At 56.9% G+C, this 27,421-nt stretch overlaps 4 protein-coding genes across 4 annotated transcripts in view; 2 read left to right on the forward strand and 2 right to left on the reverse strand.

Moving 5' to 3' along the window:
* Positions 1–5,454: 5,454 nt before the first annotated feature.
* Positions 5,455–18,912, forward strand: P4HTM (prolyl 4-hydroxylase, transmembrane). Its single transcript, XM_025885616.2, has 9 exons — positions 5,455–5,826; positions 6,032–6,113; positions 14,040–14,230; positions 15,074–15,170; positions 15,989–16,151; positions 16,689–16,874; positions 17,570–17,660; positions 17,867–17,990; positions 18,502–18,912. The coding sequence occupies exons 1-9, from the start codon at positions 5,455–5,457 to the stop codon at positions 18,720–18,722; spliced, it is 1,527 nt and encodes a 508-aa protein (XP_025741401.2). The 3' UTR covers positions 18,723–18,912.
* On the reverse strand, positions 9,730–12,227 carry LOC141374229 (secreted frizzled-related protein 1-like). Its single transcript, XM_073901738.1, has 4 exons — positions 12,142–12,227; positions 10,984–11,153; positions 10,123–10,301; positions 9,730–9,768 (listed from the first exon to the last, which is right to left on the reverse strand). Exons 1-4 carry the CDS (start codon positions 12,225–12,227, stop codon positions 9,730–9,732), a joined length of 474 nt encoding a protein of 157 aa, XP_073757839.1.
* A 134-nt stretch (positions 18,913–19,046) lies between the features above and the next one.
* On the forward strand, positions 19,047–26,823 carry WDR6 (WD repeat domain 6). Its single transcript, XM_025885428.2, has 7 exons — positions 19,047–19,312; positions 22,507–24,988; positions 25,081–25,164; positions 25,259–25,375; positions 25,474–25,592; positions 25,693–26,297; positions 26,426–26,823. The coding sequence occupies exons 1-6, from the start codon at positions 19,213–19,215 to the stop codon at positions 26,151–26,153; spliced, it is 3,363 nt and encodes a 1,120-aa protein (XP_025741213.1). The 5' UTR covers positions 19,047–19,212; the 3' UTR covers positions 26,154–26,297; positions 26,426–26,823.
* The window catches only part of DALRD3 (DALR anticodon binding domain containing 3), a 4,850-nt gene continuing 3,785 nt past the window's right edge, over positions 26,357–27,421 (reverse strand). The window contains 5 exon segments of the mRNA XM_025885435.2: positions 26,357–26,590; positions 26,677–26,745; positions 26,849–26,962; positions 27,057–27,239; positions 27,324–27,406. Of these exon segments, the coding sequence (XP_025741220.1) occupies positions 26,471–26,590; positions 26,677–26,745; positions 26,849–26,962; positions 27,057–27,239; positions 27,324–27,406 (569 nt within the window). The 3' untranslated portion in view covers positions 26,357–26,470.

The raw sequence follows: 27,421 nt of genomic DNA on the forward strand, positions 1-27,421 counted from the left end.
TTCCAGATTCTCATGGGTTTGGCCACAGCTGGTGTCTCGGGAAGAGTGTGGGTGGCGGACGGTGGGGAATTTAGTTGGCCTGTGTAACGGGCATGGGGCACTGGCAGTCACATCATGCCTCCTGCCTGGTCCTTGGGGGACCCTTCTGTGGTCGGGTGCACCTGCCTTACCTTCCAGGGAGGAGATAATACAGAAGGGGGCCTTGTCACAGGGTGTTATTGTCTCCAATGGCACTGTGTGTCTGTGGGCTCATCTTTCTTCCAGGTTTACCCGGGTCTGGCCACTGAGGCCAGAGCCCACAGCAGAGCATAGGTGGACTTGTGGCCCTCCAGACCAGGGGACATGGGTTCAGCACAGTGTTTCCTTTTGTCTCCTAAAGATAGAGATCTACTTTTAAAGGGAATTATTCCCCAGAATAAATTTGTTTTACCTTGGTCCCTTCTTTTGTGCCAGTGTTCCAGTAATATAACTAACTAGGTTCACACACAGCTGTCCATACCTGACACTGTCCTGCTACACTGTTCTCTGGTGAACTTCAGGGTCAGAGTTCAGCATGGCCCTCCCAAGGGCACAGGTCTTCCGGACTCAGGGGCCTTCTTTGCACAAGTGGTTTTCATGTTATCAGGAGTGTGTTCTCCTCCAGAGTGGCTGCTCTGGGGTCTGGAAGTCTGAGGCCAGGAGGGTCCTGGGTTTGCGGTTCCAGCTACTATGCTAGAAGGGCTGGCCAGGGGAGAGGGCCAGCTTTTGCACAGTTGAGTGCAAAGGAACAGGTGGTTGGTGTGGTGTCCTGCCTGTCCTAAACCTGGTCCTGTGTGCCTTTTAAAAGTTACATCTGTGATTCCTGGGGTTTTGTGGCTTTGTTCACTGCCTCCACTCTGAGGCTGGCAGAGCTGTCTATACTGGACAGGGCCTCCTTCACCTCCTGGAGGAGTTGCTTGGGACATTTGTGAATATTACGGTGGAAGTTCTTTGATACTCAGACATTCTCACCTCAGTCAGCAATTTCCCAGGGACCATGTTAGCTGTAAACTGAATCACTCTTGAAGTCAGAGGACAGCTGTGATTCTTGGGATCATGGGGTACACAGCTGGCTGCAGGCTCCCTGTCTCCCCCAGCCCCAACCCAGGCTTTGTCTTTTCCTGTCACCTGCAAGGGAGGGACTGTGAGGTAGAGTGGGAGAACAAGTTAGGAGTGCAGCACATGAGCCCAGAATTGAACAGCGGGGAGCTCACTGAAGGAGGAGCCTGCCTGCTGCAGGACCTAGGGGTCTGTGTCAATGCTGCATTGACGCGTGGAAGATCCTGGCGTCTGGAGCCCTTACCTCTCCATTAGTCCTTTCCGTGTCACCGCCATGGCAGGGGTGCTGCAACTCTGCACCTTAAGGCACACCCTGGGCATCCTGGGCAGTTCTTGGACTGCACGGCTACCACGTGGTACACTTGTACCCAGCTGTGGCCCCAACCACTGGAGCTGCAGGAGGTTCTGTGCCCCCAGGGGCTGTCCTTCGGTAACATCAGGAAGATGGGAAAGGTCAGGCAGAATTGTTCTGCCCTACAAAGGATAGAAGATAATGGAAGGCACAGTGTTTTCATGAATTTACCATAATATCTTTGTTTTCTTCAAAGAAAAAGTTGAGGCAACATCCTCTGCTCAATGTTGAGTGGTTTATTCAAAATAAACAAAGTTTCTGATTATAAAGTTGTGTAGAGTCTTCCTTCCAAGGATCCAGGTAACCTCCTGAGCCGACACCCCAGGGGATTCTGGCTAGTGAGCACCAAATGGGGGCCTTCCTATTGATCATCCCCCTCCTCTAGAGACCTGTGAAGGTCTCGCTGGCCTCTGTTCTGCCTTCCTTCTCTGTCTGGCTTTCTGAGGAGAGGGCATCTGTGGAGAGAAGTGGAATGTCCTGCCTATTTTTACTTTCCTCTCCGTCCTTGGGTTGCAGGCCATACCATTCCCCCCACAAAAAGATCCTGGGATAGTAGCAGAGTAAACTGGTGGGAATGCCCCACAGCTCCTGCAGAGGCCCTGAGTCCCTCATTCAGAAAACCCGCTAGGTCCCTCCAAAGCAGATATGGAAGCCTGGGTGGGAGTGAGGAGAGTGGCCTCACAGGGACTCGGGGGTTACAAAGATAGGACTCTAGACAGAAACCTGAGTGTGTGGAGTTTAATCCCAAGGACTGAGGACAGGAAATGGAGCTTGGGTTCTGAATTGAGGGGCTCCACACCTGTGGTGGCAAGAGTGGGAGCAACTTCGGTGATAGCTCAGAGGTTAAGGCTCCAAAGCTGTGGACAGCATGCACAGGACAGGCAAGGCCAGAGAGGCCCTAGACATGCCAGTCTGAACCCCACAGCTGCATCCCTGGCCCTCTGGGGTGCTGAGCCCCGTGCATGGCCTGGGCATACAGTGGTGTGCAAAGATCCATGGGCTCTACCCTCTCAGAGCCTCCAGAACATGGGGGACAACGATGGAATTGATCACTAGTGAATGTCTTCACTGAGGCAGCAAGGCCCAGGGCTAAAGGGTCACTCCTGGGGCCCTTGGGTGGCTCAGTTGTTAAGCGTCTGCCTTTGGCTCGGGTCATGATCCCAGGGTCCTGGAATCGAGCCCCGCATCAGGCTCCCTGTTCCACGGGAAGCCTGCTTCTCCCTCGGCCTGCCGCTCCCCCTGCTTGTTTGGTGTGTGTGTCCCTCTCTCTCGGGGTGCCTGGCTGGCTCAGTAGGTAGAGCATGGGATTCTTTTTTTTTTTCCCCCAAGATTTTATTCATTTATTTGACAGAGACACAGAGAGAGGGAACACAAGCAGGGGGAGTAGGAGAGGGAGAAGCAGGCTTCCCGCTGAGCAGGGAGCCCGATGCGGGGCTTGATCCCAGGACCCTGGGATCATGACCTGAGCCGAAGGCAGATGCTTAACGACTGAGCCACCCAGGCGCCCTGAGCAGGGGACTCTTGATCTCAGGGTCGTGAGTTCAAGCCCCACACTGGGTGTGGAGCCTATTTAAAAAGAGAAACCTCATGGCCCTTAGGTAGCAACAGGGCAATAGGTTTTAAAAAAGGCCCAAGTTCCAGTTTATGATGTGGTTGTGAGATTCCCACAGCCAACAGCAGGTGGAGCAGAACTAGACAGTGAGCATTCCACATCCCCACCCCAGTGCCCCAGCAGGCTTGCCTTCTGTTGTCTGGTGATGAGTTAGAGAAGGAGCTGTGCATGGCAGTGGGCGTAAGTCACTTGGGTATGGGAGATAGGAATATGGGAGAAAGGGTTCAGAAAAATCAGGAATATGAGGATTTGTGGTGATCTAATTATAGGTATTAAAAGGCTAAAGAGGAAATGGTCTCAACATTCATGGGTACCAGAAAACCATGACGTCCTTGGTAAAACTGTGACTCGGTTAGTTGGTGTTTTTTTGCATTAAAGAACTTAGGAGAGGGCACCTGGGTGGCTCAGTCAGTTGTCTGCCTTCAGCTCAGGTCATGATCTCAGGGTCCTGGGGTCAAGCCCTGCATCAGGCTCCCTGCTCAGCGGGAAGCCTGCTTCTCCCTCTCCTACTCCCCCTGCTTGTATTCCCTCTCTTGCTGTGCCTCTGTCAGATAAATAAAATCTTTTTTATAAATTAAAAAAAATTAATTTAGGAGATTACAAAAAGAAAAGAAAAAAATTTAGGAGATTAATACGATTTGGGGAAAATGTACTTGTTTCGGTTGTGCTATATACTTGGAAGTTGAGAGAATTCTGACCTAACTAGAGTGGCTTAAAGACAAGCTGCAGGAAATTTGGACACTCCTAAGTTGGTAATAGGATTTTTTTCCATTTGAATCCAAAACATTTCTTTTGTGGCCATTCTATGTATGTATGTATGTTATGTATGCTTTAGAATGCATACTGCCTCTGTCTGCACCTCCACGCACAGGGAGTCCAGGCTCGCCTGGTTACCTGCAGAGCCTGGTCCCCACTCCATCTGAAACAGAATGCTGGACCACTGGTGGTGTTTGGTCAGCATCCCAATTTCGGCTGAAACATAACAATTCCCATTACCACCTCCCCCTCCTCCCCGTTAGACACGTCCAGAATGTCTCCTTTGGTTGGGCAGTGTTTCTCTGTCGTATCCTAAGAAGATTGACAAGATGGTCCCTGAGGGTGGCTGGATGAGTGGATGCACCCATGTGCTTGGGCACTGGTGAAACCTGCATTGTGTGTAGAATCTCTGAGAGAGGAGGTGGGCCTACATTTGGAGCCCCTGGCCTGCTCTGGGGAGACCAGAAAATGCAGACTCCACTTTTCTGGAAGAAAACAGGCGGGAGAGGGGCTTGTTCACAGGGTAAAGAGAAAACCACTAGTGAGACCTGACTTAGTGGCGCTGCTCTTGTCTGCCTGTCCACCTGGAGGGGTCGGCTTCTGCCCTGGGGCCTGTGCATCTCTGCCTGAGGATAACCCAGCCCTAGAAGAGCAGGGAGCATGAAAATGCCCAGGCTTTGGCACTTGGTCACTGGTATGCCCTCCCACCTCCATACCTGGTGATGATCTGAGTTTCTTTCCTCTGAGGGGACTACAGCCCACACCATCCTGAATGCGCCCAATCTTGTCTACTTTTCCTCAGAAGCAATGGTGTCTCAATTACAGAAAAGCCCCTTTCTCACAGAAAAGTGCCTTTCTCCCTCTTTCCCTGTGCCAGCTTTGAGGCAAGAAATGTTTCTGTGCACCAGAGCACCTGAATACCTGCTTGTTCCTGCAGGTTGTTATTAGGGGTTTGAGCTTCCTGGTGCCAGGGCTCCTCCAGGAAGCCCTCTCTGACCACTACAAACTGGATCCCACCGTCTACGCCCGTATGCGACCTTGAACATCAGGCAGCTTCTTCCTAAGGCCTGACTCCTATAGGCCTCCCTGTGAGGTCCACCGACCTCAGAGCAGAACTCCAAGGTATTCTTGGCCTTCTAAGCTGGCGAACGACAGTGCCGAAAGCTGTGGGTCCTACACCATCACATACGCAGTCGTCGGCCTCCGCGGCGCCCCCAAATGCCGCATTATTGAGTCATCTTTTAGCACTGCTTCGTCGCTATCACCCCACTCCCGGAAGCGAAGAGAGAAGTGCATCTTAACCAGGGGACGGAGAAACTACTAATGGGGTTTCCTTTAATGGTGCCGCTCTTGTGTGCCTCTGCATTGCGGGTGGGGGAGAGGGTCGGCTTCTGCCCTGGGGACTGTGCATCTCCTCCTGACAGCAACCCACCCCGGGAAGAGAAACTCCAGCGTGGGCCGGGGTCCAGGGCGCACGGGAGACGGAGCGCCGCGCAGGGGCGGGCGCGGGCGGCTCCCGCGGGTGCAGCATCCCCATGCACGGTCTCCTAGAGACCGCGGCGCGCGCGGGCTCCGGGGCGGTTGTCCAGGCGACGGCGCAGCGCGGCGCGGGCATCCCCGCGGCCCCTCCCCTGGGCGTGCGCGCGACCTGGGCGCCATGGCGGCGGCGGCGGCGGCGGCGGCGGCAGCAGCAGCGGCGGCGGCGGCGGTGGCGGCCCAGAGGCCGGAGGCCGTGAGTCCGCAGTGGGCGCCGCCTGGACACGAGCGGGCCCGGGCTGCGGCCGGGCTGGGCGACTGCGAGGACGCACCGGTCCGGCCGCTGTGCAAGCCCCGCGGCATCTGCTCGCGCGCCTACTTCCTGGTGCTGATGGTGTTCGTGCATCTGTACCTGGGCAACGTGCTGGCGCTGCTGCTCTTCGTGCACTACAGCAACGGCGACGAGAGCAGCGACCCCGGGCCCCAGCGCCGCGCCCAGGGTCCCGGGCCCGCGGCGACCCTAGGTCCCCTCACCCGGCTCGAGGGCATCAAGGTGAGGACTCCCGTCTCGCCGCGCTCCAGGCCCTGCACGGCGAGCCCGTGACGGCCGCCGCGCAGCCCACGACCTCCACGCTGCTCCCTGCGTCGTCTGCCCCGCGCGCACCTCCCGCTCGTCGCGCTCGGGGCCCGGGTGCCTGTACCCTCCTTGGGTGGCGCGGCCTGGGGCCCGAGCTGCCCGCAGTGCCCCTTTCCCTTAGGTGGGGCACGAGCGGAAGGTCCAGCTGGTCGCCAACAGGGATCACTTCATCCGAACCCTCAGCCTCAAGCCGCTGCTCTTTGGTAAGTCAGCTGGGCGCTCTTGGGAAGGGCCAGGGGCTGCGGTTTGGGGGGCGCCTGGAGGCTTGTTTTGGCCACGTGACTTTTGTTTTGAAAATGGCTGCTTCAAAGTGGCTCTTTTATCACCCAAAGGTTTCCCAAAGTGAAGTACCAACCCCCACCTCTATAATAGGGTCACCGGGTGACCTTTCCACACTCCCCTCTCTGACCCCTACTCTGCAGCTGATCCTTCCATTACAGGGCTGGGCAATGTGACCCTGAGGCGATTGTCTAACCACTTCACTGAAACCATCTTTGGACACTTCCTGCCATCATTAATTCTATCACATTCTAGAATTGGGGGAGGGTGGGAAAGACTGATAACCAGGTCCTAGCTGATCTCAGGGCCTCTGAGGAGGAATCGCACTCCCAACGTGGACCTTGTGGTCTGATGAGGGTTCTTAGGATGGAGTTGTGTTCCGCCATAAGTAGGCAAAACCTTCCAGTGTGACCTCATTTGGAATCAGCATCATAAGCTCACATTTTCTGAGCTCTGGTTATGTGCTAGGCTTCATGTGATCGTTTCAATTAATTCTTACAACCCCTCTTGTGAGGTGGGTGTGGATCCCACCCTCAGGTTACTGGGTGGAAAAGTGAGACGCCGGGAGCTGGGGTTGGTTGACCAGACTCATACAGCTAGTTCAGGGGCGAAGCTAGGGTTAGAAACCAGACAGCCTGCCTCTAAAGCCTGTACTCTATAGTGAACATGCTAGCTGAGAAGACTCTTGAAGTCCTTCAAAGACCACCAGTGCCAGCAAGGTGGGGTTCCCCAGACTCATGACCTCGCCCAGGACAGGTTTTCCCACCCAGCCCTGGGTACCCAGTCTCAGTGATACACTTACCTGCAGACCTGGGGCTGTTCCTGCCTGCTGGGGGATGCGGTGGGTTAGGGGCTTTAAGGAGGGGGCTAGGGACCAAAGCAGAGCATCTGAGCACATGCCATTACCCCTGGGGCAGAGGGCCCTGGTTGAGAATTATGCCTAGACCTATGAGAACAATTTCATATGCATACAGTGTAAGGGGAAATAAGTTATGTCAGTCCTGTTGTGGGAGGGGCCCTAAAAGACTATTGTTACTATTATTATTACTACTGCATACGGTTGGAGTTTGTGCCAAGTGCTATTTTAAGTGCTGGGAACACAGCACTGAACAAAATAGGAAAAAACAAACCAAAAAACCACCAACACACACCTAAAGCTGACATTCAAATAAGGAGACAATAAACAAATACATATGGCATGTCAGATGGTGATAAATGATTGCAGACAGATAAGGCAGAATTTCAACTGGGGTTGAAACTGTTAGTAGGGTGACCAAGATAGGCCTCCCTGTGAAAGATATTTGAGCAAAGTCCTCTAGAAGCTATGGGATCAAGCCAGGTGGCTGTCAAGAAAGGGTGATCCAGGCAAAGGGAACAACACTCACCCCTTTGCTGCTACACTGACCTGAACAGACATGTCTGAAGGGGTTGTGTTCTCAGCCTTCTTGGGACCTGTATGCACTTAATTCAGATGTATGTCAGGTTAAATGAACCCATAACTGTACCCCTCACCCCCTAACATGCAGCTGTTGCATCAAAGTCCTACAATGCAGAGAATGAGAAACCCAAATCCCATAAAGTATAGGAAGCAGGAGAGATCTGACGCAAGGTAAACTGGTTCTGGTTAAGCCATCAGATGGGTCTGTGTATCCGCAAATTATGAAGGGCATGGCTGGGAGAATTGGACGGCTCCAGCTGCAGCAAGAACCTCCAGCTGTGGCCCCCATTTTCTCCCAACTCTTACATTGACATTGAGTCTGCTGGTGGACAGTGTCCCAAGTTTTACCCAGGAAGTCCTGAGGCTTGCTCCTTGGTGAAACGAGGTGAGCCACGTGAAGAAGAGATCAGTGATTATAGGAAGTCCCCTTGTGAGGCAGGGAAAGCACAGGGGTGAGGATGTCGGGGGGGGGGGGCAGTTACTGAATGCTGTGGTGTTGGATGGATCCAAAGAAGGAAGCCTTACCTCAAGAAGAAGCAGTGTCTGTCTTTTGTACCTGCCCATTTATTCATCTACTGTCACCCCAAAAAGGCAGGAGGGCCCAAGGAGAATGGGCCTGCTGTGGGCTCTGCCACCTCTGCCTTGCTGCTCTTGGCTCCAAACCTGTGACCCTCAGCCTCAGGGACCCAGGATGCCAGGGCTTGAGGGGTGGGTGTTCAGGACGTAAGCTGGGGCAAGGGGACTGGGTTCTACCCCAGAGTGCCCCCATCTCCAGGGGAGGGAGCCCCACCACTTCATGGGGAAGACCTCATGCAACCTCCAGTCTCTCCCTTTGGGAAACATTTCCCTGTTTCCCACCTTTGTCCCTAGAGACCTGGGGCAAGTGGGACCTGGGCCAAGTAATATCTACTTGACTGTGGTAGGCATCCTTCACAAGGATTTGGACCATCAGAAGTCAGCTGAGGACTTTGTCCTGTTCAGTTCAGAAGGGAGGTGTTCCAGTTTTGAGTCATTGTCATCTCTCTGGGGACATTGCTGCCTTTCACGTGGCTCCCCTCTCCTTCCAGCCCACCCTACCCCCATTCTGTGTCTAAACAGATCAATCTTACCACCCCCTTCCTTAAAAGTCTCCAAGATCCCCACTTCACCTCTAAGTGTCATTTGGTGGTGCCCTCATCTCCCGCTGCCCCTTCCTCACTCCCTGCTGTCCCCAGGCTCATGCTGCCTTGGGGCCTTTGTATGTGCTGTGCCCCCCACCAGAAGGCTCAGACCTGGCTCTTCCCACAGAGGGTGCCTTCTGCTCCATTGGGCCTCTGCACACACATCCCCTCCTCAGAGACCTCTCTTGACCTCAAACTGGGCTTAAGAGGTTCCCAGACACCCTTGCATCAACCTGCTTGGTTTTCTTCTCAGCAGTTAGCATCACTGGAGATTGTCTTCTCTATTTGTCATCTGTACCTTTGCCCCTAAAGGTGAGCTGCATGCAGGAGAGGCCTGATCTGTGCTGCCTGTGTAGTCCGCAGCCGGAGTTGTGTCCACTGCTGGTCATTACTGGCTGGCTGGAGGGATTTACTTGGGCACTCAGCCAGACCAGCACCTGTCTGCTTGCTCAGAGTGACCTCCCACCACCCTGGCCCCCTGATTTGGCATTCCCTTCAAGAGCAGCAGGGGGCGTTTCCAGAAGGCCAGCAAGAGTTTTGGCCCATTTTCGTAACTGTTTAAGGTCAATGAGTAACTGACACCATACACAAAACAATTTATCTTAAAACCATGACTGCTTTATCATAGGATTTCCAAGTCAGCTCAAGAAAATAATTAGGCAGTTACTTAAGACGACTGTATTCTTGACAAACACTGGAGGCCCAGAAATAGGGAAAAAACTGTGTGTATATAAGATCAGGTTTGTAAGCAGCTTAATGCAGTTTTCTGTATGGATTTCTCCCCACCCCCTTTGCTTTTCCATGGGCCTGCAGCTTGGTGGAACTGTGGGCTCAGTAAAGGTCAGGCAGATAAAATTGAGTCTGTGGGGCTTGACAAGCAGCCTCCTGCCCAGGATGAGCATAGCCTGAGGCTTTGCACCTGCCCTGAGACAGCTTGGGCTGCTAGGGCTTGTGGGCATTAGCTAGGCTGTCATCCCAGGCCTGGGAAGGACAGAAGGACAGAAAGGTGGTCTTGCCTACCCAGCACACACTCCCCTGCCAGGGAGCCAATCTCCTTCGTGTCTGGACAGAGCACTGTAGTTCAGGAAGGGGTCCCTTAGCTGTGACCACAGAAGTGGGCTTCTGCCCTGCTTGGGCCCTTCCTGGGGTTCCTCTGGACTCTGGTCTGCAAATATCCATGAAGGGCAGCAGATAGAGGGTTTTATGTATGTCCAGGGCAGCACGGGCTCTCCCTGCCTGTATTAACCCCTATTCTGGGCATTGGTGATGGTGCCACCTGCGCACAGCCAACTGCAGATGTCGGTGGCCTTGGCTCCAAACATAGGCTGTGGTTACCAGCAGCCGGGGGCCTTGCACCTCCCCACTTAGCACGTAGGTCCCAGCATGCCTTCCTCGCAAGAGGTTGTGCACGCACGTGGCATCCAGCTGCAGCCAGCAACGCAGAGTAGGGGCCAGTTCCACGGCAGGCAGTGGGCCCGCCTTCAGCACCTCTAGCCGGGAGTCCAGGTGGCAGTCTGAGAGACCAAAGGAGGACCCGTTGCATCGGGAGAGCCTAACCTTCACTGCTGAATGGGATCAGAGGAATGGGGTGATGCGCAGGGCCTCGAGGAGTAACCCCATCCCCTCCACCTGGTGAACCACACCCTCTTTGATGCTCTGCTCTTAATCGGGGTCCTAGAGAAGGGCTGAAGTCCTGGCTGCCATCCTCCTAGGCAGATTTGTTTGGTGTGTTGTTTTAGCAATGCCACACTTATTAAAGGCATTTATTTTGTGCTTCTAACCGTATATAGCATTTGAGTGTCCCCTCTTTCATTTTTCTTACACCGAGCTGGGAGCTGGGATGGAGGCACTTGTGAGGTGGGTGTAAGGGGTGCAGGACACTTAGGGGCGCACCAAAGTCGCTGGCACAGCGCATCCAGGACCTCGTTGGACGAGTGGGCGTCCTGCAACTCACAGTCCCTGCAGCTGGCCTGCGGCACTGGGGGGGAGGGGCCGAGTGAGGCTCCGCCGGGAGCCAGTGGGGGAAGGGTCGCCTCCCGCTGGTCCCTGGTTCTTCACCCTTTCTGAGATCCGCTGCTGTGGCCGCTCCCTTGTCTCCCCTACCAGAGAGACCCGTGTGCCTGGCCTTGCGGGCAGTGGCTTGGGAGGGTGGGGAGCTGCCGGTGGGCCGGGCCTGGGAGCCCTGCGGAGACTCACGTGGGCGGCCCAGGCGGGAGCCGTTGGAGAGAGCCTCGACGCAGAGCCCGTGGCCGGCGGGGAAGCGGCCGCAGTGCAGGATGGCCGGCCAGGGGTAGCCGTAGCAGGCCATGATGGGCGCACAGCTGGCCTGCACGGCCTCACACAGGCTGCGGCACGAGTAGATGACCCTGCGGAGGTGGGGGGAGAAGGATGGAAGGATCAGGGCGACAGGGCTCTCAGGACCGGGCTTCCTGGACTCCGGGTTGGTCTCCCCTCCCTCCTTCCCACTCCTCCGCCCCCCCCCCCCCCCCCCCCCCCCCACCCCCCCGGTACTCGCGTGGCCAGGGCTGCTTTCCAGCTTCCCAGCGCACCTCCCCCTCCAGCTTGGGCGGACGTCCAGTGCCCTGGAGAGGGGTGTATATGAAGCGCCCTGCGCTCTGGGCCTTCACTCCCCATCTTGGAGGGAGAAAGCAGAGCCCTCCCTCTTGTCCTGAAAGGCCTGTGGGAGACTGCAGTTTCTGGCCAGGGCTGGGGTTGGCAAAGAGCAGAGGCCGGATCATTGTATTCTGAAAGAGCCCATTCTTGGTGCTTACTGGCATGGTCACCCTGAGGCTCTGGGACAGTCCCTCACTCTGCAAAGGAGGAACTGAAGGAGCTGTTGTTCCCGGGGTAGGTTAGGCTGGAGAAGAGGAATCAGCCTGGCAATCTCTGGGCTCAGAGAAAAGGCCCTCAGATGCGCTCCATCTCTTGCCAGGATCCCTTGGGCAGACGGTTTCCACACCTCACTGGAGAGGGGCTTCCAGCCCCCCAGCCCAAAGCAGCCTACCCATTTGTCATACCTTGACATTCAAGAGCCCTTGATGCCAAGGATGCTCACCATTGATGGTCCCCTGCTTATGTCTCCTCTGTCCCATGGGCACCTGCTCCCCTGGGCCAGGAATACCCTGACAAGACAATCCTTCACGTCCCTCCCCACCCCTGAAGGCACTCAGCACTGAGAGGTACACGGCAATGGTTAGTGAACAGGCCCTGGCAGAGGCGAGGCCACCCCCTCCCCCCCGCCCTCACCTAGGAGCCCCTGCCCTACCTGTCGAGGCACACAGGGGCAAAGAGGGAGCAGAGGAAGAGCCGGGCATCAGGGTGGCTCTCCCTGGCCAGCAGGGGCAGCCAGCTGACTGCTGGAGAGCCTCGGCCACTGTATCATGATCCAGCAAATTGGGCAGCCGCATCTCTGTGTAGCCAATGTCGTGGCACAGCGCCATGGCTTGGGGAATGGGCATGCACCGTATGGGGCCCTGGGGGGGCCCTGCACCACTGTCACCCAGCAGCACCACCAGCACGGCTAATAGCCACAGCCCGTGATCCATCATCTGCTTTGTCTGCCTTGGTCTTAATGGGCTGAGGCTGAGGCCTTTATAGGTCTGTACCCACACCCCAGGAGCCAGTGTTTGTGCAGGTCCCAGGTGCGGGGGGGGGGGGGGGGGGCCCATCTGGTTAGGCCCCAGTGTGCCGGCCTGGGCCATTTGCATTTGATTAGCACACTGCAGGGGCCTGTAGAGGTTGGCGGCATCTTTGGGCCTGTGGATTACCAGCATTTAATAAACTGAAGAAACCTGGGCCTGTGTTTTTTCTTTTTCTGGTTTACTTTTCTTGTTTGTTTATTTGTTTTTTAAGCTACCAGGAGGTGACTGTTGATTAGCAGTTTGGTCTAACCCATTGTCCAGAGCTGCGTCCCCCCTCCCCCCACAGTGGATGGCTCACACCCTTTCTGGGTTTGCTGGGTTGGGGGTCAAGCAGGCCTGGGTGGGGGCCTTTACCCTCCCCTCAGTGTCATCACATCTCGGTCATCTATCCTGGGAAGCTGAATGTGGTCTTGAGCATGGACGCTGGAATACAACAGCCCGGGAGGCCCTGGGCAAGTCACTCATGTCTCTGTGCCTGCCATGCATCATGGATAAGAAAGGCAAATTGAGAGGGCCCAGCTTTCTAGAGTGAGTGTAGGGATTAAGGAGCTGATGATGTGCTTAGGACAGAATCTGTGCCACCTAAGTGTGTTCTGCTGTGATAACCACTAGAAACCTTTCCAGTTCTGGCTCTGAGCAGCCATTTTCCTTCCTCTTGGCAATGCCTGGAAGTTAACACTGGGAGTATACCCCAGAGAGGTGGTAGACAGCTCTGCAGTTTTGAGGGGTCACTGTGGTAGTGGGGCCCTGCCTCCAGTCAGTTCCTCTGTGGGCCTCTTGGTCCCCATCTAACGAAGTCCTCTCTCCCAGGAACGAGGGAAGGAAGCAGGGCCCACGCTCCTGTCTACGAGTGCCTGTGGCCACTGGGATGCGGGCTCCCCAGGTGTGAGACTCACTTTCCAGTTTGACCAAGCTGCTTGGGAAGCTGGTGTGGGGGCATCCAGCCACTGGAGCCAAGCCCCAAGCCTGCCTGGCCTTAACTTGGACTTAGAGGCATGATGTTCAGTGTACACTTGTTCCCAAAGCAAAGGACGCCTGGGGCATCTTCTCAGCATCTGCCAAAAACCTAAGAGATCCCCACTGACAGACGTGCCAGCACTGGGCCACTCAGCCTTGGGTAGATGGTCAGCGCCCACTTGTGTAGGAGAGTGGAGGGCAAGGACTGGCCTACAGCACTGAATGTTCTACACTTTGTTTGTATTTGAACAATCCTGAAAAGCAAAAATGAAAGCAAAACCCAGTCACCATCACCCCACTTTAAAATATGTACCCAATCAGAAGTGGAGGTCAATCCTCTGGCCTTCAGTCCCACCCCAAGGTGGCTGAGCCCCTGCTCAGCTTAGCTCTAGCAAGCGTCCCAGGGCTCCCCTGGGAAATGTGTGCTCTCGGCATCAAAGAAAAAAAGCCCCACATTCCAAATGCTAGCCAACCTATGCAGGACAACTCAATCCTGGGGTCAGAGTCCAGTGTAGAGGTAAAGGGGTGTGTGAAGTCTCGACCTTGGGACCACCAGGGGACAGGAGTACCCCAGGAACTCTGCAGAGGGGAAGGTACTGGTTGCATCAGTGCCCTGGCTCAGTCCTTGGCCTCACCCGCCTCCTCTTCTGGCAGAAATCCCTGGCTTCCTGAGTGATGAGGAGTGTCGGCTCATCATCCACCTGGCTCAGATGAAGGGGTTACAGCGCAGCCAGATTCTGCCCACTGAAGAATACGAGGAGGCATTGGGCACAATGCAGGTCAGCCAGCTGGACCTCTTCCAGCTGCTGGACCAGAACCGTGATGGTCGCCTGCAGCTCCGTGAGGTTGGGATCCTGGGGCCTGGAGTAGGCCCAGGGTGGGAATGCCTAGAATTGTCTTTCTGGTGGCCTGCTCATCCCTGGCCCCAAGAGTCAGGTGCCATCTCAGATCAGCTGGGGCATGCCCAGTTCCAGGGCTCCCCCTTATCCTTCCCTGGAGAGCCCCCTACTGCCTTGGGAACCCCAGAAGGTAGCAGGAGAATCCCCCTGGGGGTGATGACATTTATTATCACAATTCCTGGGTGGTGTGCCATCTGTGGTCTGGATTCCTTGCTGCCATGGCTGGGGACCCCACAGAACTCATGGTAGGTCTGAGGGTAGCTAGAAGTCTGCATTTCTCTTTTATATGCCTCTCACACCAGGCTTCTGACAGAGGTCTTGGCAGGGTGTAGGGTCCCTTGCCTATACAGAGTGGCCCACTGAGCCTGGTCTTCTTGACAAGCCTGGTGGTCATGCCCTGGCCAGGCCTCCCCTTGATACCTGTTCCCTGTTCACACCCAGGCCTTGGCCTCCCCCATCTAACCTGCAGTATCTGAGTGGGTCACAGTCCTGTCTTCCTCCAACCAGCTGACAGTGCTGGCCATGAAGGCCACAGTCCCAACAGGACCAGGAATCCCTATGGCCCACAGGTCTCTTAGCTGTCTTCCTGGCCACCTCCCCAGATGCTTGTGGGCCTCTCTCTGCCTACCCTCCCTTCAGCTCAGGGACCTCAGGCTCTGTCCTGTGTCCTCACCCATTACCCCATCACCTCAACCTTTAGCCCTTACAGCAAGAACTGGGTGGCTGTCTATGCTCTGGTGGCTCTCCATCATTGAGGCCACTCCACTGAGGGACCATTTTGTGCTTTAGGTCCTGGCCCAGACTCGCCTGGGAAATGGACGGTGGATGACTCCAGAGAACATTCAGGAGATGTACTCTGCGATCAAGGCTGACCCTGATGGTGATGGTGAGCTCATACCTCGCCACAGTTCTGTCTCTGTGAGCCTCCTGCCCCCTGAATACCCAGCTTCTAGAGTAGCCAGAGATGAGGAGGTGAGGATGCAGCCTTGCCCTCACTCCTGGGCAGTAGGCTGGGTCCTCCCATTCGCCCTGGTGACAGTCTAGAGGGCAGTTCTTGGAGGCCCTTTTGACCTCCTGGACTCCAGGAGGGGAGTTGCTGGCTGGCAGACGGCTGGTGAGGCCAGCTTGAGCTTGGCTGTTCACCCTGTTTCATCTACCTCTTTCCAGCCAGGCATGGGGTCTTTCCCAGAAGATGCCCTCTCTGGTCTAACTAAGATCTTGCCTGCCTTCCTCATGCCCACCTAGAGTCATGCTAATTGCTGGGGTGCTGGAGGTGGTTTGGGTTTGAGTAGGGGAGCTGTCATGCAAGTACCCCCCCTTTGGCAATAATTCCCAGGACGTTATTGAGGTATAGTCATCACTCACATGCCCAAGTTCTGGGCGAAATGGGGAAGGTACAACAGTGAAATAGAACTCAGAAGAATGGTCCTGTGGCTGGTGAACCCAGAGTGAAGGATCTGGTCAAGACCTGTGGCTGGAGGGGCATCATGCTGCTACTGCCCCTATGAACAGAGCTGGTGACAGGCCTACAGGCCTTGAGTGAGAGAAATCTGGGCCAAACAATGGAAGGTTTCTCCCTTGGGAGCATCTAAGTGACTGAGTCGGTTAAGCGTCCAGGTTGGGGGACAGGTGCACATGGCGCTCCAGTGGCTGAGGCCTCCTCACATGGGCTTGGGGGGCATTGATGATGGGTGCCCTGCACAGGAGTGCTGAGCCTGCAGGAGTTCTCCGACATGGACCTTCGGGACTTCCACAAGTACATGAGGAGCCACAAGGCGGCATCCAGCGAGCTGGTGCGGAACAGCCACCACACGTGGCTCTACCAGGGTGAAGGTGCCCACCACATCATGCGTGCCATCCGCCAGAGGTGAGCACCTCAGCAGGAGCCAGCCATGCGGGGCCCTCGCCAAGAGGATAGGCTTAATTAGCCAACTCCAGATTAACTTCTACTTGTTAGACCAGGATTAGGACCCATTAAGAGACAGGCAATTAACAAAGGCAAATTAATCCTCATTGTGGGCAAACAATATACATTTAGGATTAGAAATAGATTGGAATGTTTGTTTTTTGTGAGTTACAGAAATGACTTCTTATCTCTATCCACAGGACCCCCTGCCCCTGAGCAGCCAGGGGTTTTAGATAAGCAACCTCCTTCCTGGAGGGAGTGATCCCCACTCCCAATTTAGTGGAAATCTCACCTTCCCCACCCAGTGTGTTTTCTGGCATCCAGGGAGAAGGGCTCATGAGTAACCCCTTCCTGCTCCTACAGGGCCAGTTGGGGGGGGAGGCTCGGGGTTTCCAGGGCAGGTGGGCAGGGGCAGAGCTTGTGGCAGGTCTGGGGTCTGGCTTCTTCAGGGTGCCACCTTGCATGGGACTGCCTAGCTGAATGCCTGCTGCCCACCAGGGTGCTACGCCTCACCCGCCTGTCACCTGAAATCGTGGAGCTCAGCGAGCCACTCCAAGTTGTGCGGTATGGAGAGGGAGGCCACTACCATGCCCATGTGGACAGCGGGCCTGTGTACCCAGAGACCATCTGCTCCCATACCAAGCTGGTAGCCAATGAGTCTGTACCCTTCGAGACCTCCTGCCGGCAAGTACCTCCCACCTGGGGTGGCCTTCAACTCCCAGACCAGGCATCATTCCCGGGACGTAAACACAGCCCTGCCCTAACAGTGTGCTCCTGTATGGGGCCAGGAGAGTACTGGGCCATCCTGGTTGAGGATACCCCATCTCTCTCCCCAGTTTGTTTACCAAGTGGCAGGAAAGGGGTGGCCATCTTGTCTTAGTGGCCAAACTAAGGTACCCACAGACACTGACACTTGTCCCCAGAGTGCTGAGGCAAGGGGCAAGGCTGGGTCTCCAGGTTTTTTGGCGCCCCCTCCCCTGGATCTTGATTCTCCTCCACTGCTAGAGGCCTTGGCTTCTCGCTTTGAAGCTGTGTCCCCCTCCTCTGCTTAGGCAGGGAGGCAGAGCTCTTCTCTTCGTGTGACTGCTCTGGGTTAGCCACTTCTACTCCCGGCCAGCCCTTCTGCAGGACGGTGCTGCTTCTGCTAGCCTGCCTTTCTCAGCCAGCCACATGATTTAGCCAAATGCACCTGTGATCTTGGTCACACAAAACATTGTGACACACAGAAAGAGACTGGGTTTGCGGGAGGAAGGACAGGCTGGGACCATCTTGGCACTGACCTGCTGTGTTGTCACTGATCTTGGCCTGCCCTTCTGGCCCTTGGGAACCTGGGCAGCTCATCCTGCCCACAGCTGCTCAACGGGCCCCCTGCCTTACAGCTACATGACAGTGCTGTTTTATTTGAACAACGTCACCGGTGGGGGCGAGACTGTCTTCCCTGTAGCAGACAACAGAACCTACGATGAAATGGTAAGGGCCAACCAGGCTGTTACTCTGGTGGGATGGCAGGGCCTCGGACAATCATAGTATATACCCCTCCAGACCTGGGATGACGGGCCCAAGTGATCCCCTGGGCACTTCTGACTGGTTTCCCTCTGGCCACTTTTGGCTGCCTGGCCTTGGCTCTTGGCCATACAGTGGGGGTTTTGAAAACCCCACCATCCTGCTGCCCACAGAGTCTGATTCAGGATGATGTTGATCTCCGTGACACTCGGAGGCACTGTGACAAGGGGAACCTGCGTGTCAAGCCCCGGCAGGGCACAGCAGTCTTCTGGTACAACTACCTGCCTGATGGACAAGGTGAGGGCCTGTGACCAGGCCAAGGGTGCCTTGAGGGAAGCTTCCCTTTAACCAGCCCAGAGGGCCCCCCACACACACACACCGGTGGGATGTTTCCAGCACCCCTACAAATGTTTTTCTGCCCCTGGTGCCTCCCAAACATCATCCTCAGTGACTTCAGCGGCCTGCACCTGTGTAGGCTCCTGGGTTATCTTGACCCCTGTGATCGATTCCCTGATGCTCCAGCCTTCCAGCTCACTGGGGCTGGGACACGTCTTTCGCCAACCCAGGCTGTGGACAGGTCTGGCAGCAAGAAAGCTGGTTTCAGAAGACCAGGAGTGTTGTCATTGCGTTAGTCGGAGAGAGATGCTGAGCCCCGCATGGAGGCTGTGGGGCCAGATTTTGCCACCTATGTGTGCACGGCTGGGCCCACCCTGGCCATGCCCTTGGCCTATATGAGGTCAAGCTCAGGTCAACGCCGCCTAGAGTCCCTCTGGTCACCTCCCTTGCTCACACCATCCTCCTCTCCTAGGTTGGGTGGGCGACGTGGACGACTACTCGCTGCACGGGGGCTGCCTGGTCACAAGCGGCACTAAGTGGATCGCCAACAACTGGATCAATGTGGACCCCAGCCGGGCGCGGCAGGCGCTATTCCAGCAGGAGATGGCGCGCCTGGCCCGCGAAGGTGGCACCGACTCCCAGCCAGAGTGGGCCCTGGACCGGGCCTACCGCGACGCGCGTGTGGAGCTCTGAGGGGAGCGTCGGCCCCAGCCCCCAGCCCCAGGCCGCCCGCCGTCCCCCTCTCCAGATGCCGGCCAAAGGCCTGGCCGATGTCTTGCCCCATCCCCGCCTCCAACCGCGGTTAGGGCACAGTTCCTACATTCGTGTTATTTATTGTGTACAGACCCATGCTGCCCCCTCAAATAAAACTACACGGCTTTGAGCCGCGGGGCCGAGAAGCCGCAGGTCGGGTCGGGGGGAGGCAGATTGGGCCAGTCGGTGCCCGCCGCAGCGCTCGGCGAGCGTCACGTCAGAGGGAGGGGCGAGGACGGTCTCGCCAATGACGAGCTGGATTTCGTGGGGCGAAGGGTCGTGATTGGACATTGGCAGCGGGCTACCCGGGGCTCCTCTACCTGTTGCTAAGGCCGCCGCAGACCGGCTCTGCTGCGCGAGAGGAAGGGTCGTCTCGCGAGAGCTCAGCTCCCTTCTTGGCCAAGGCAGCCGCTGCGGCTCGAGGACAGTCATGGACGCTCACGAGGACTACGTTTGGCCGCGGGCAACCTCGGAGCTCATACTCCTCCCGGTCACGGGTCTGGAGTGCGTGGGGGATCGGCTGTTGGCGGGTGAGGTTTGGTGCGAGGCGCGCGCTAGCGAAGAAACCGGGCGCTCGCATGGGGCGGGACCATGAGAACAAAGGGATGCCCCCAAAGAGGAGGACGGGCGGCGGGATGAAGCCCGATCGAGCTGGGCGGGAGCCAGGAGATGGCGGGCTGGAGGCCCGGCCAGAGGAGCCCCAGAGACAAAAAAACGATGTGGCTGTCGAGTTCCTTCACAATCTGCAGCTGACGTGGAAAGGGCGGTGGGGCCGCGGGAAAATGCGGGAAAAGCAGTGGCTTTGAAGGCGGGGCAGGGAGGGAGAGCGGTGTGTGGCCCCTGCCGGGAGCCGGGGGGTGGGAAGCCCCCTTCGGGTGGGCGGGTCCGGGGGGCGGTCTGTGGTGTGGCCTCTCGGGGGAGGGGCCTGGTGGGCGGGGCTGTGGGCTCCCAGGGGTGGGTGAGGCTTCTCCATGGTAGGTGGGGACGACGAAGAATAGGGTGGCGGGAAACCAGGGATGAGACCTTTCTGAGCGGGCCAGTGCTTGGGGAGGCAGACGCTGAGGCCCCTTCTGAGATGGTTGCATCCAGGAAATCCAGTGTTGATATCCCTTCGGGGAAGGTCAGGTCGAGAAGCATAGGCCAGCAAAAGCCTGGGACCTGAAGCCCCAGAGCCCTGGAGAGCATCGAGGCCCAGCGGGAAGCCGCTAGTGACTGATGGTGGTGCTGCTGTTTTTTAAGGGCCCTGAGGCAGGGCACTGGAGGTCAAGCCTTGAGTGAGCTGCTTCCTATCCTAGGGGGTGGTTTTGTGTGTGTGGAGGGGTGGCCCAGTTGTGATCTGGTGTGGGGGCTCTGGGAGCCGAAGGTTCCTACCAGGGGTTAGACTCCTAAGGCTCCTGCAGGAGGGGATAGGTAGGCAGAAACCCAAAGAATCACAAGAATGGACTAGGAGAAGAGAAGCAGTGAGTTCCTGGCAGAGGGTAAGCATGCCAAAGGCCTGGAGACTGAGAATTTGTTACTTTGGGAGAAAGAGAGAGTTCCTGTGAGGCTGAGCAGGGGTGGGGTCTGGGAGAAGAGGCTGGAGAAATGAGCTGAGGGCCAGACCATTTTATGCCTAGATCTGACTTTATGGTGGTGGAGAGAGGCCTCATGAAGGGTTTTAAGCAGGGAAATGACTTGGGAAATGCAGGTTAGAAAGCTCTCCAAGTGAATTCCCCTGCTCCTGTGCCTTCCAAAGTGACTTTTATATTGCTACAACTCTCAAATTCCACCCATTAGTACCTACAGTCTCAATTTCCAGCCTTGTTTGCTTGTGGGTTCCAGGCCCAAGTGCACAGGTGCCTTCAAATGGAAATCCTCCTGCTGGGTGCTCCACCCGAGCAGGGAGAACAACAGCCACTCAGGTGCTCAAGCCCAAGCATCTTCCTCAGTGCCCAGGCGAACTCTGGTTGATTTTGACTTCATACTTGTGGCATCTGTCTGTTTCTTTACCTGTTGCCATCACTCGAGGCCATGCAACTTTGGCTCCCAGACCCCCTCAGCAGCATTCTCTCAGCCCATCCTTTGAGCCCTTTGTTTCGTATTCCAGCCGCACAACCTAGAGTTCTTGCTCACTTCAGGGCCATTAAACTTGATATCCCATCTGCCAAGAAAGGGTCACCCATCTCCCCCATTCCTACTCTTCCTCTGGTTGCCACTGCTTGTTGATTCCTCAGCCTAAATGTTACATGCTCAAGGTGGCCTCCCGTGACACTCGCCAAGTTGCTTAGATGACACCGGGGTGTTTCTCAGTCTCGGCACTATTAACGTTTTGGCCCAGATCATTTTTTGTGTGAGGGGCTGTCTGTGACTTGCAGGACATTTAGCAGCATCCCTGGCTTCTATTCCAGTTAGCCTAACTCCCAGCTGTGACAACTAGAAATGTCTCCAGATACTGCCAAATGTCTTCTAGAGGGAAAATCACTGGAGATTTCCCTCTTTTATATTAAAGCAATCCCTATAGTTCTTTCCTGGAACTTAACAAAGTTATGACAATGTTGGTTACTTGGATGATACTGTTTAGTGTCTGCCTGATGGCCAGGAGCCTGGGTCTGTGCTTGTCTTCCTACTCCAGCATGTAGTTCCTTGTCTGGTTTATAATCGAGGCTCAGTGCATGTCTAGTGAGCTTGAGACTGCAGGCTAAAAGTAGCATGAGGGACTGTTAGTGTCATCTCAGGTTAACAGGTGATAGATATCTTGGACCAAAGTCACTGTGGTGGAAAGGATTTGAAAAGTCTCTAGAAAATGAGCACATGGAACTTGGCAACTGAGAACATGAGAAGATGCGGAAGTTTAGCGGGGTAAGCGGTGAGCTTCCTGGTTTGGGGCTGGGTAGGCCGTTAACCCAGCTGGTAATGGTCAGTGGAGCCATCAGTGGAGTGAGGAGCATTGAGAGAACTTGAAGGTGAGCTAGTAGAGTGAGAGGGGCCCGCAGGGCAGCCAGAAGGTAGCTGAGGGTCATGGGAGCCTTGGCTGCCAAAGTGGCGGCCGCCTGTCCTGGTTTTTCCTGTCACTGTTGAACACGGTCACATCTGAGCTGCAAGGAAGAAGCTCTTAGAAATCCACAGGGGTTCTGCTGTGGTCCCAAGGTGGGCAGATCACCTTTGGGGACAGCCTCTTCTCTGGGGGAAGGAGAGTGGGAAGACTGTGTGTAGAGGCAGATGCAGCTGGGGCTTTGGGACAAGGGCTTCGAGGGTTCCTGCTGCAAGCGTCGGGTGTGGTGAGGAGGAGACGGCGTTTGAGGAAGCCAGGCTGAACTGAGTGTCGGGCGACTGGCAGGCGTCCGAAAGTCAGCACTGAGAAGTCCAGCTGACACTGAGGCCAAGGATTTTCCAGGGTTCGAGCCAGCGGGATTGTGTGTTTTAATGCATTCGCAGGCTATACTACATGCCCGATTTTTCCCTGCCCCCGTCTCTTCATGGCTTGGCAGAGTTGAGTGAGCGTTCTTTTTTTTTTTTTTTTTTAAAGATTTTATTTTATTTTATTCATTAGAGAGAGAGAAAGCACGAGCAGAGGAAGGAGGGGCAGAGAGAGAGAGGAACAAGCACGCTCCCTACTGAGCAGGGAGCCCGATGTGGGACTCGATCCCAGGACCCTGGGATCATGACCTGAGCCGAAGGCAGACGCTTTACAGACTGAGGCACTCCGTTGAGTGAGGTTCTGATGTGGCGCTCTGCTTCTGCCTAGGTGAGGGGCCGGATGTCCTGGTGTACAGCCTTGATTTTGGTGGCCATCTGCGGATGATGAAGCGCGTGCAGAACCTGCTTGGCCACTATCTTATCCATGGATTCCGGGTGCGACCAGAACCAAATGGAGACCTTGACTCGGAGGCTATGGTGGCTGTGTTTGGGAGCAAGGGACTCCGAATTGTGAAAGTTAGCTGGGGACAGGGCCGCTTCCGGGAGCTCTGGCGCTCTGGCCTGTGGAACATGACTGACTGGATCTGGGATGCACGTTGGCTTGAGGGCAACGTGGCCTTGGCCCTGGGCCATAACTCGGTAGTGCTGTACGACCCTGTGGTAGGGTGCATGCTGCAGGAGGTGCCCTGCACAGACAGGTGCACCCTCTCCTCAGCCTGTCTGATCGGAGATACCTGGAAGGAGCTGACCATAGTGGCAGGTGCAGTTTCCAATCAGCTCCTTGTCTGGTACCCAGCAGCCGCTTTAATAGACAATAAGCCGGTGGCCCCTGACCGACGAGTCAGTGGGCATGTGGGGGTCATCTTCAGCATGTCGTACCTGGAAAGCAAGGGCTTGTTGGCCACAGCTTCAGAAGACCGAAGTGTCCGCATCTGGAAGGTGGGTGACCTGCGGGTGCCTGGGGGTCGGGTACAGAATATTGGGCATTGCTTCGGGCACAGCGCCCGTGTGTGGCAGGTCAAGCTCCTAGAGAATTACCTTATCAGTGCAGGAGAGGACTGTGTCTGCTTGGTATGGAGCCATGAAGGTGAGATCCTTCAGGCCTTTCGGGGCCACCAGGGCCGTGGGATCCGGGCTATAGCTGCCCATGAGAGGCAGGCCTGGGTGGTCACTGGGGGTGATGACTCAGGCATCCGGCTGTGGCACCTGGTAGGGCGTGGGTACCCGGGTTCAGGGGTCTCAGCTCTCTGCTTCAAGTCCCGCAGCAGGCCAGGTACCCTCAAGGCTGTGACGCTGGCTGGCTCCTGGCGACTACTGGCAGTGACTGATACAGGGGCCCTGTATCTCTATGACCTTGAGGTCAAGTGCTGGGAGCAGCTGCTGGAGGACAAGCGCTTCCAGTCCTACTGCCTCCTGGAGGCAGCCCCTGGTCCTGAGGGTTTCGGACTTTGTGCCATGGCCAATGGGGAGGGTCGTGTCAAGGTTGTCCCCATCAACACTCCAACTGCAGCCGTGGACTTGACCCTGTTCCGTGGGAAAGTGCATAGCTTGAGCTGGGCCCTGCGTGGCTACGAGGAACTCCTGTTGCTGGCATCGGGCCCTGGCGGTGTGGTGGCTTGCCTGGAAATCTCAGCTGCGCCCTCTGGTAAGGCCATCTTTGTAAAGGAACGTTGCCGGTACCTGCTGCCTCCCAGCAAGCAGAGATGGCACACATGCAGTGCCTTCTTACCCCCTGGTGACTTCCTGGTGTGTGGGGACCGCCGGGGCTCTGTGTTGCTGTTTCCCTCTAGACCAGCTCTGCTCAAGGACCTTGGGGTTGGGGGCAAGGCCGGGGCTATCGCTGGAGCTCTTGGAGCAGGTAGTGGCAGTGAGGGGGGTGAGACTGCTTCTACTGAGTGGGGCCCGGTGTCCACCCTCCCTTCTCTGCATGGGAAGCAGGGTGTGACGTCCGTCACCTGCCACAGTGGCTACGTGTATACCACGGGGCGCGATGGCGCCTACTATCAGCTCTTTGTGCGAGGCGGCCAACTGCAGCCGGTCCTCAGGCAGAAGTCCTGTCGAGGCATGAACTGGGTGGCTGGGCTCCGCATGGTGGCTGATGGGAGTATGGTCATCCTGGGTTTCCATGCCAACGAGTTTGTGGTGTGGAGTCCCCGGTCACATGAAAAGCTGCACATCGTCAACTGCGGTGGAGGGCACCGCTCCTGGGCCTTCTCTGATACTGAGGCGGCTATGGCTTTTGCCTACCTCAAGGACGGGGACGTCATGCTCTACCGGGCTCTGGGTGGCTGCACCCGGCCACATGTGATTCTCCGCGAGAGCCTGCATGGCCGTGAGATCACTTGTGTGAAGCGTGTGGGCACCATCACTCTGGGGCCTGAATTTGAGGTGCCCAGCTTCATGCAGCCCGACCACGTGGAGCCGGGCAGCGAGGGGCCGGGCCTGACCGACATCGTGATCACGTGCAGCGAGGACACTACTGTCTGTGTCCTGGCACTCCCCACCGTCACTGGCTCGGCGCATGCACTTACGGCGGTGTGTAATCATATCTCCTCCGTGCGCGCCCTGGCCGTGTGGGGCATCGGTACCCCAGGTGGCCCTCAGGATCCTCGGCCAGGCCTGACCGCTCATGTGGTGTCTGCGGGGGGCCGGGCTGAGATGCACTGCTTCAGCATCATGGTCACCCCGGACCCCAGCACCCCAAGCCGCCTCGCTTGCCATGTCATGCATCTTTCGTCCCACCGGCTAGATGAGTACTGGGACCGGCAGCGCAATCGGCACCGGATGGTCAAGGTGGACCCAGAGACCAGGTGACGTGCATACCGCGAGGCGGAAACATGGGCTGGCCCCTTGCCACTGCTTCCAGGCTTCCCCTGACTGCTGGCCGGTGTTGTGTCTGCAGGTACATGTCCCTGGCTGTGTGTGAGCTCGACCGGCCTGGCCTTGGCCCCCTAGTGGCTGCAGCCTGCAGTGATGGAGCAGTGAGGTGAGAGCGGAGCGCCTTGGGCCCCGAGACCAGGGCTGGAAGTTTGTCCAGAATGGGTTCTGAGCTGGGCCCTCCCCCGCCCCCCCCCCCCCAGGCTCTTCCTTTTGCAGGACTCGGGGCGGCGGTTGCAGCTCCTGGCTGAAAACTTCCACCACAAGCGGTGTGTCCTCAAGGTCCATTCCTTTACCCATGAGGCACCCAACCAGCGGCGGTGAGAGGGGCCGCCTGGGGGCCCCGTGTGGGCCGGGTGGGGGCTCCTGTTGCTTCCCATCTTCCTCATTGACCCAGCTGCCCTTTCCTGGCTCCCAGGAGGCTGTTCCTGTGCAGTGCAGCCACCGATGGCAACTTGGCCTTCTGGGATCTCACTACCGTGCTGGACCATGGCTCCGCTGCCCTGGAGCCTCCAGCAGACCCTGGGCTTCCCTACCGTGAGTAGCTAGTGTGCAGCCGGGGCTGTCCCTCCCCATCTCGCACTTCGCCTTCACCCAGGTGGTAGGCTGGGCCCTGACAACCATCTTCTTCCTCCAGGGCTGGGCGCCCCCTGCCTGACCCTCCAGGCTCACAGCTGTGGTGTCAACAGCCTGCATACCTTGCCCACACGTGAGGGCCATCTCGTGGCCAGTGGCAGTGAGGATGGTTCCCTCCATGTCTTTGTGCTGGCCGTGGAGGCACCGGAGCTGGAAGAGGCCATGGGGGGTGCTGAGTTGGTGCCCCAGTTGCATGTGCTAGAGGAATACTCCGTCCCCTGTGCACATGCTGCCCATGTGACAGGCCTCAAGATCCTAAGCCCAAGCCTCATGGTCTCAGCCTCCATCGACCAACGGCTGACCTTCTGGCGTCTGGGGCATGGTGAGCCCACCTTCATGAACAGTACCGTGTACCATGTCCCAGACGTGGCTGACATGGACTGCTGGCCTGTAAGCCCTGAGTTTGGCCACCGATGTGCTCTTGGGGGCCAGGGGCTTGAGGTTTACAACTGGTATGATTAAGGTGTCCCGCGGTGGCCGGCGTGCTGGGCATGGGACCTGCTCGCAGACAGGGTGGAACAGCAGCGGCCGTCTGTGCCCATGCCCAGTGTGCCTTGAGGAGGAGGCGGCAGCCGCGGGCTCCTGACTGCAGAGCAGGAGCAGGAGGTGAGAGTGCTGTTTGGCCGACCCGGGCTATGCCCCACTACCTACCAACAGGACCAGGCTTTGTATGTAACAGAAGCAGTTTATTTTGGCTCCAGGTCTCTAACAGAATCTTTGTATCTTTTTTCCAGGTAATGACTTTGTAAACATTCCTAGATGTCGGGGTCTCTGTGGCCTTAGATGTGGTTCAGTGGAGGGAGACCCAGCGTGGCTAGGCCAGCGTGGAGCACTTCACGCACAGCCCGCAGAAGCTGGAGACGGGCAAACATTTGACCAAATAGGTGTGGTCGAGGCTCCTGGAGGAGAGAAGGGGCCTGCTGGTCTCTTCCTCTGCTTCCCTTGCACCCCTGCAAGCCCCCCGCCCCCTTTGCTGTGTACTTACCCCTAGGATGTGTACGCGGTTATAGTATGAGCTGAAATCCATGCTGAGCTGAACCAGGAACTTGCACATCTAGAGACAGAGACTGAGTCACTGGCTGGTCTCTTTGATCTCATGCCCAGCCCAGAATAAAGCAGCAAGCGTGCAGTATCTGTCCGGGCCTTCTCTGCCTCACCGTCTCGGTGCGCGCAGTCGCGTGGAGCCCCGGGGCCACGCACGCCAGGGCTGCGGTCTGGCTCAGCAGGTCTGGGAAGGGGAGCACGCCATTGAAGAGCAGCAGCCACTCACCCTGCAGGGGCGGGGCGGGGGTGGGGTAGGTGAAGGGCGCTGGGAGGGGAGGTCCCAATCTCCTGCAGGTGCCCGCTCCCCAGGAGGACACTCACCTCATCCTGCAGCAGTGAGAAATCGAGACTGCTCACAGGTGGAAAAGTGGGGTACAGACCTTGTTCCACGCTGTGCTGGTACCCCTCAAATAGTGTGGCAAGACGGGCACAGTTATACATGACGAAGGTGCCACTCTTGGTGCCCTTTGTGGAAACGCTGCCATCGCTCAGGGCCAGGACGAGCTAGGGGGTTGGGGGGGGCGCACAGTTGCAGCCGCGACCCAGCCTGTTCTCCAAGCCCTGATCCCGTCGGCCCCCCGGGCTCACCTGACTCTGCGGAGCTGTGCTGAGCATTTCAAACTTGATGGTCGCCACGGAGAGGACGCTGAACACCTCTGTCCAGGCCGGGTCTGCGGGGGTTGAGC

Source organism: Callorhinus ursinus, unplaced genomic scaffold (assembly GCF_003265705.2).
Source record: "Callorhinus ursinus isolate GAN/ISIS: 27379988/994484 unplaced genomic scaffold, GSC_fseal_2.0 scaffold15, whole genome shotgun sequence".
Taxonomy (NCBI): Eukaryota; Metazoa; Chordata; class Mammalia; order Carnivora; family Otariidae; genus Callorhinus; species Callorhinus ursinus.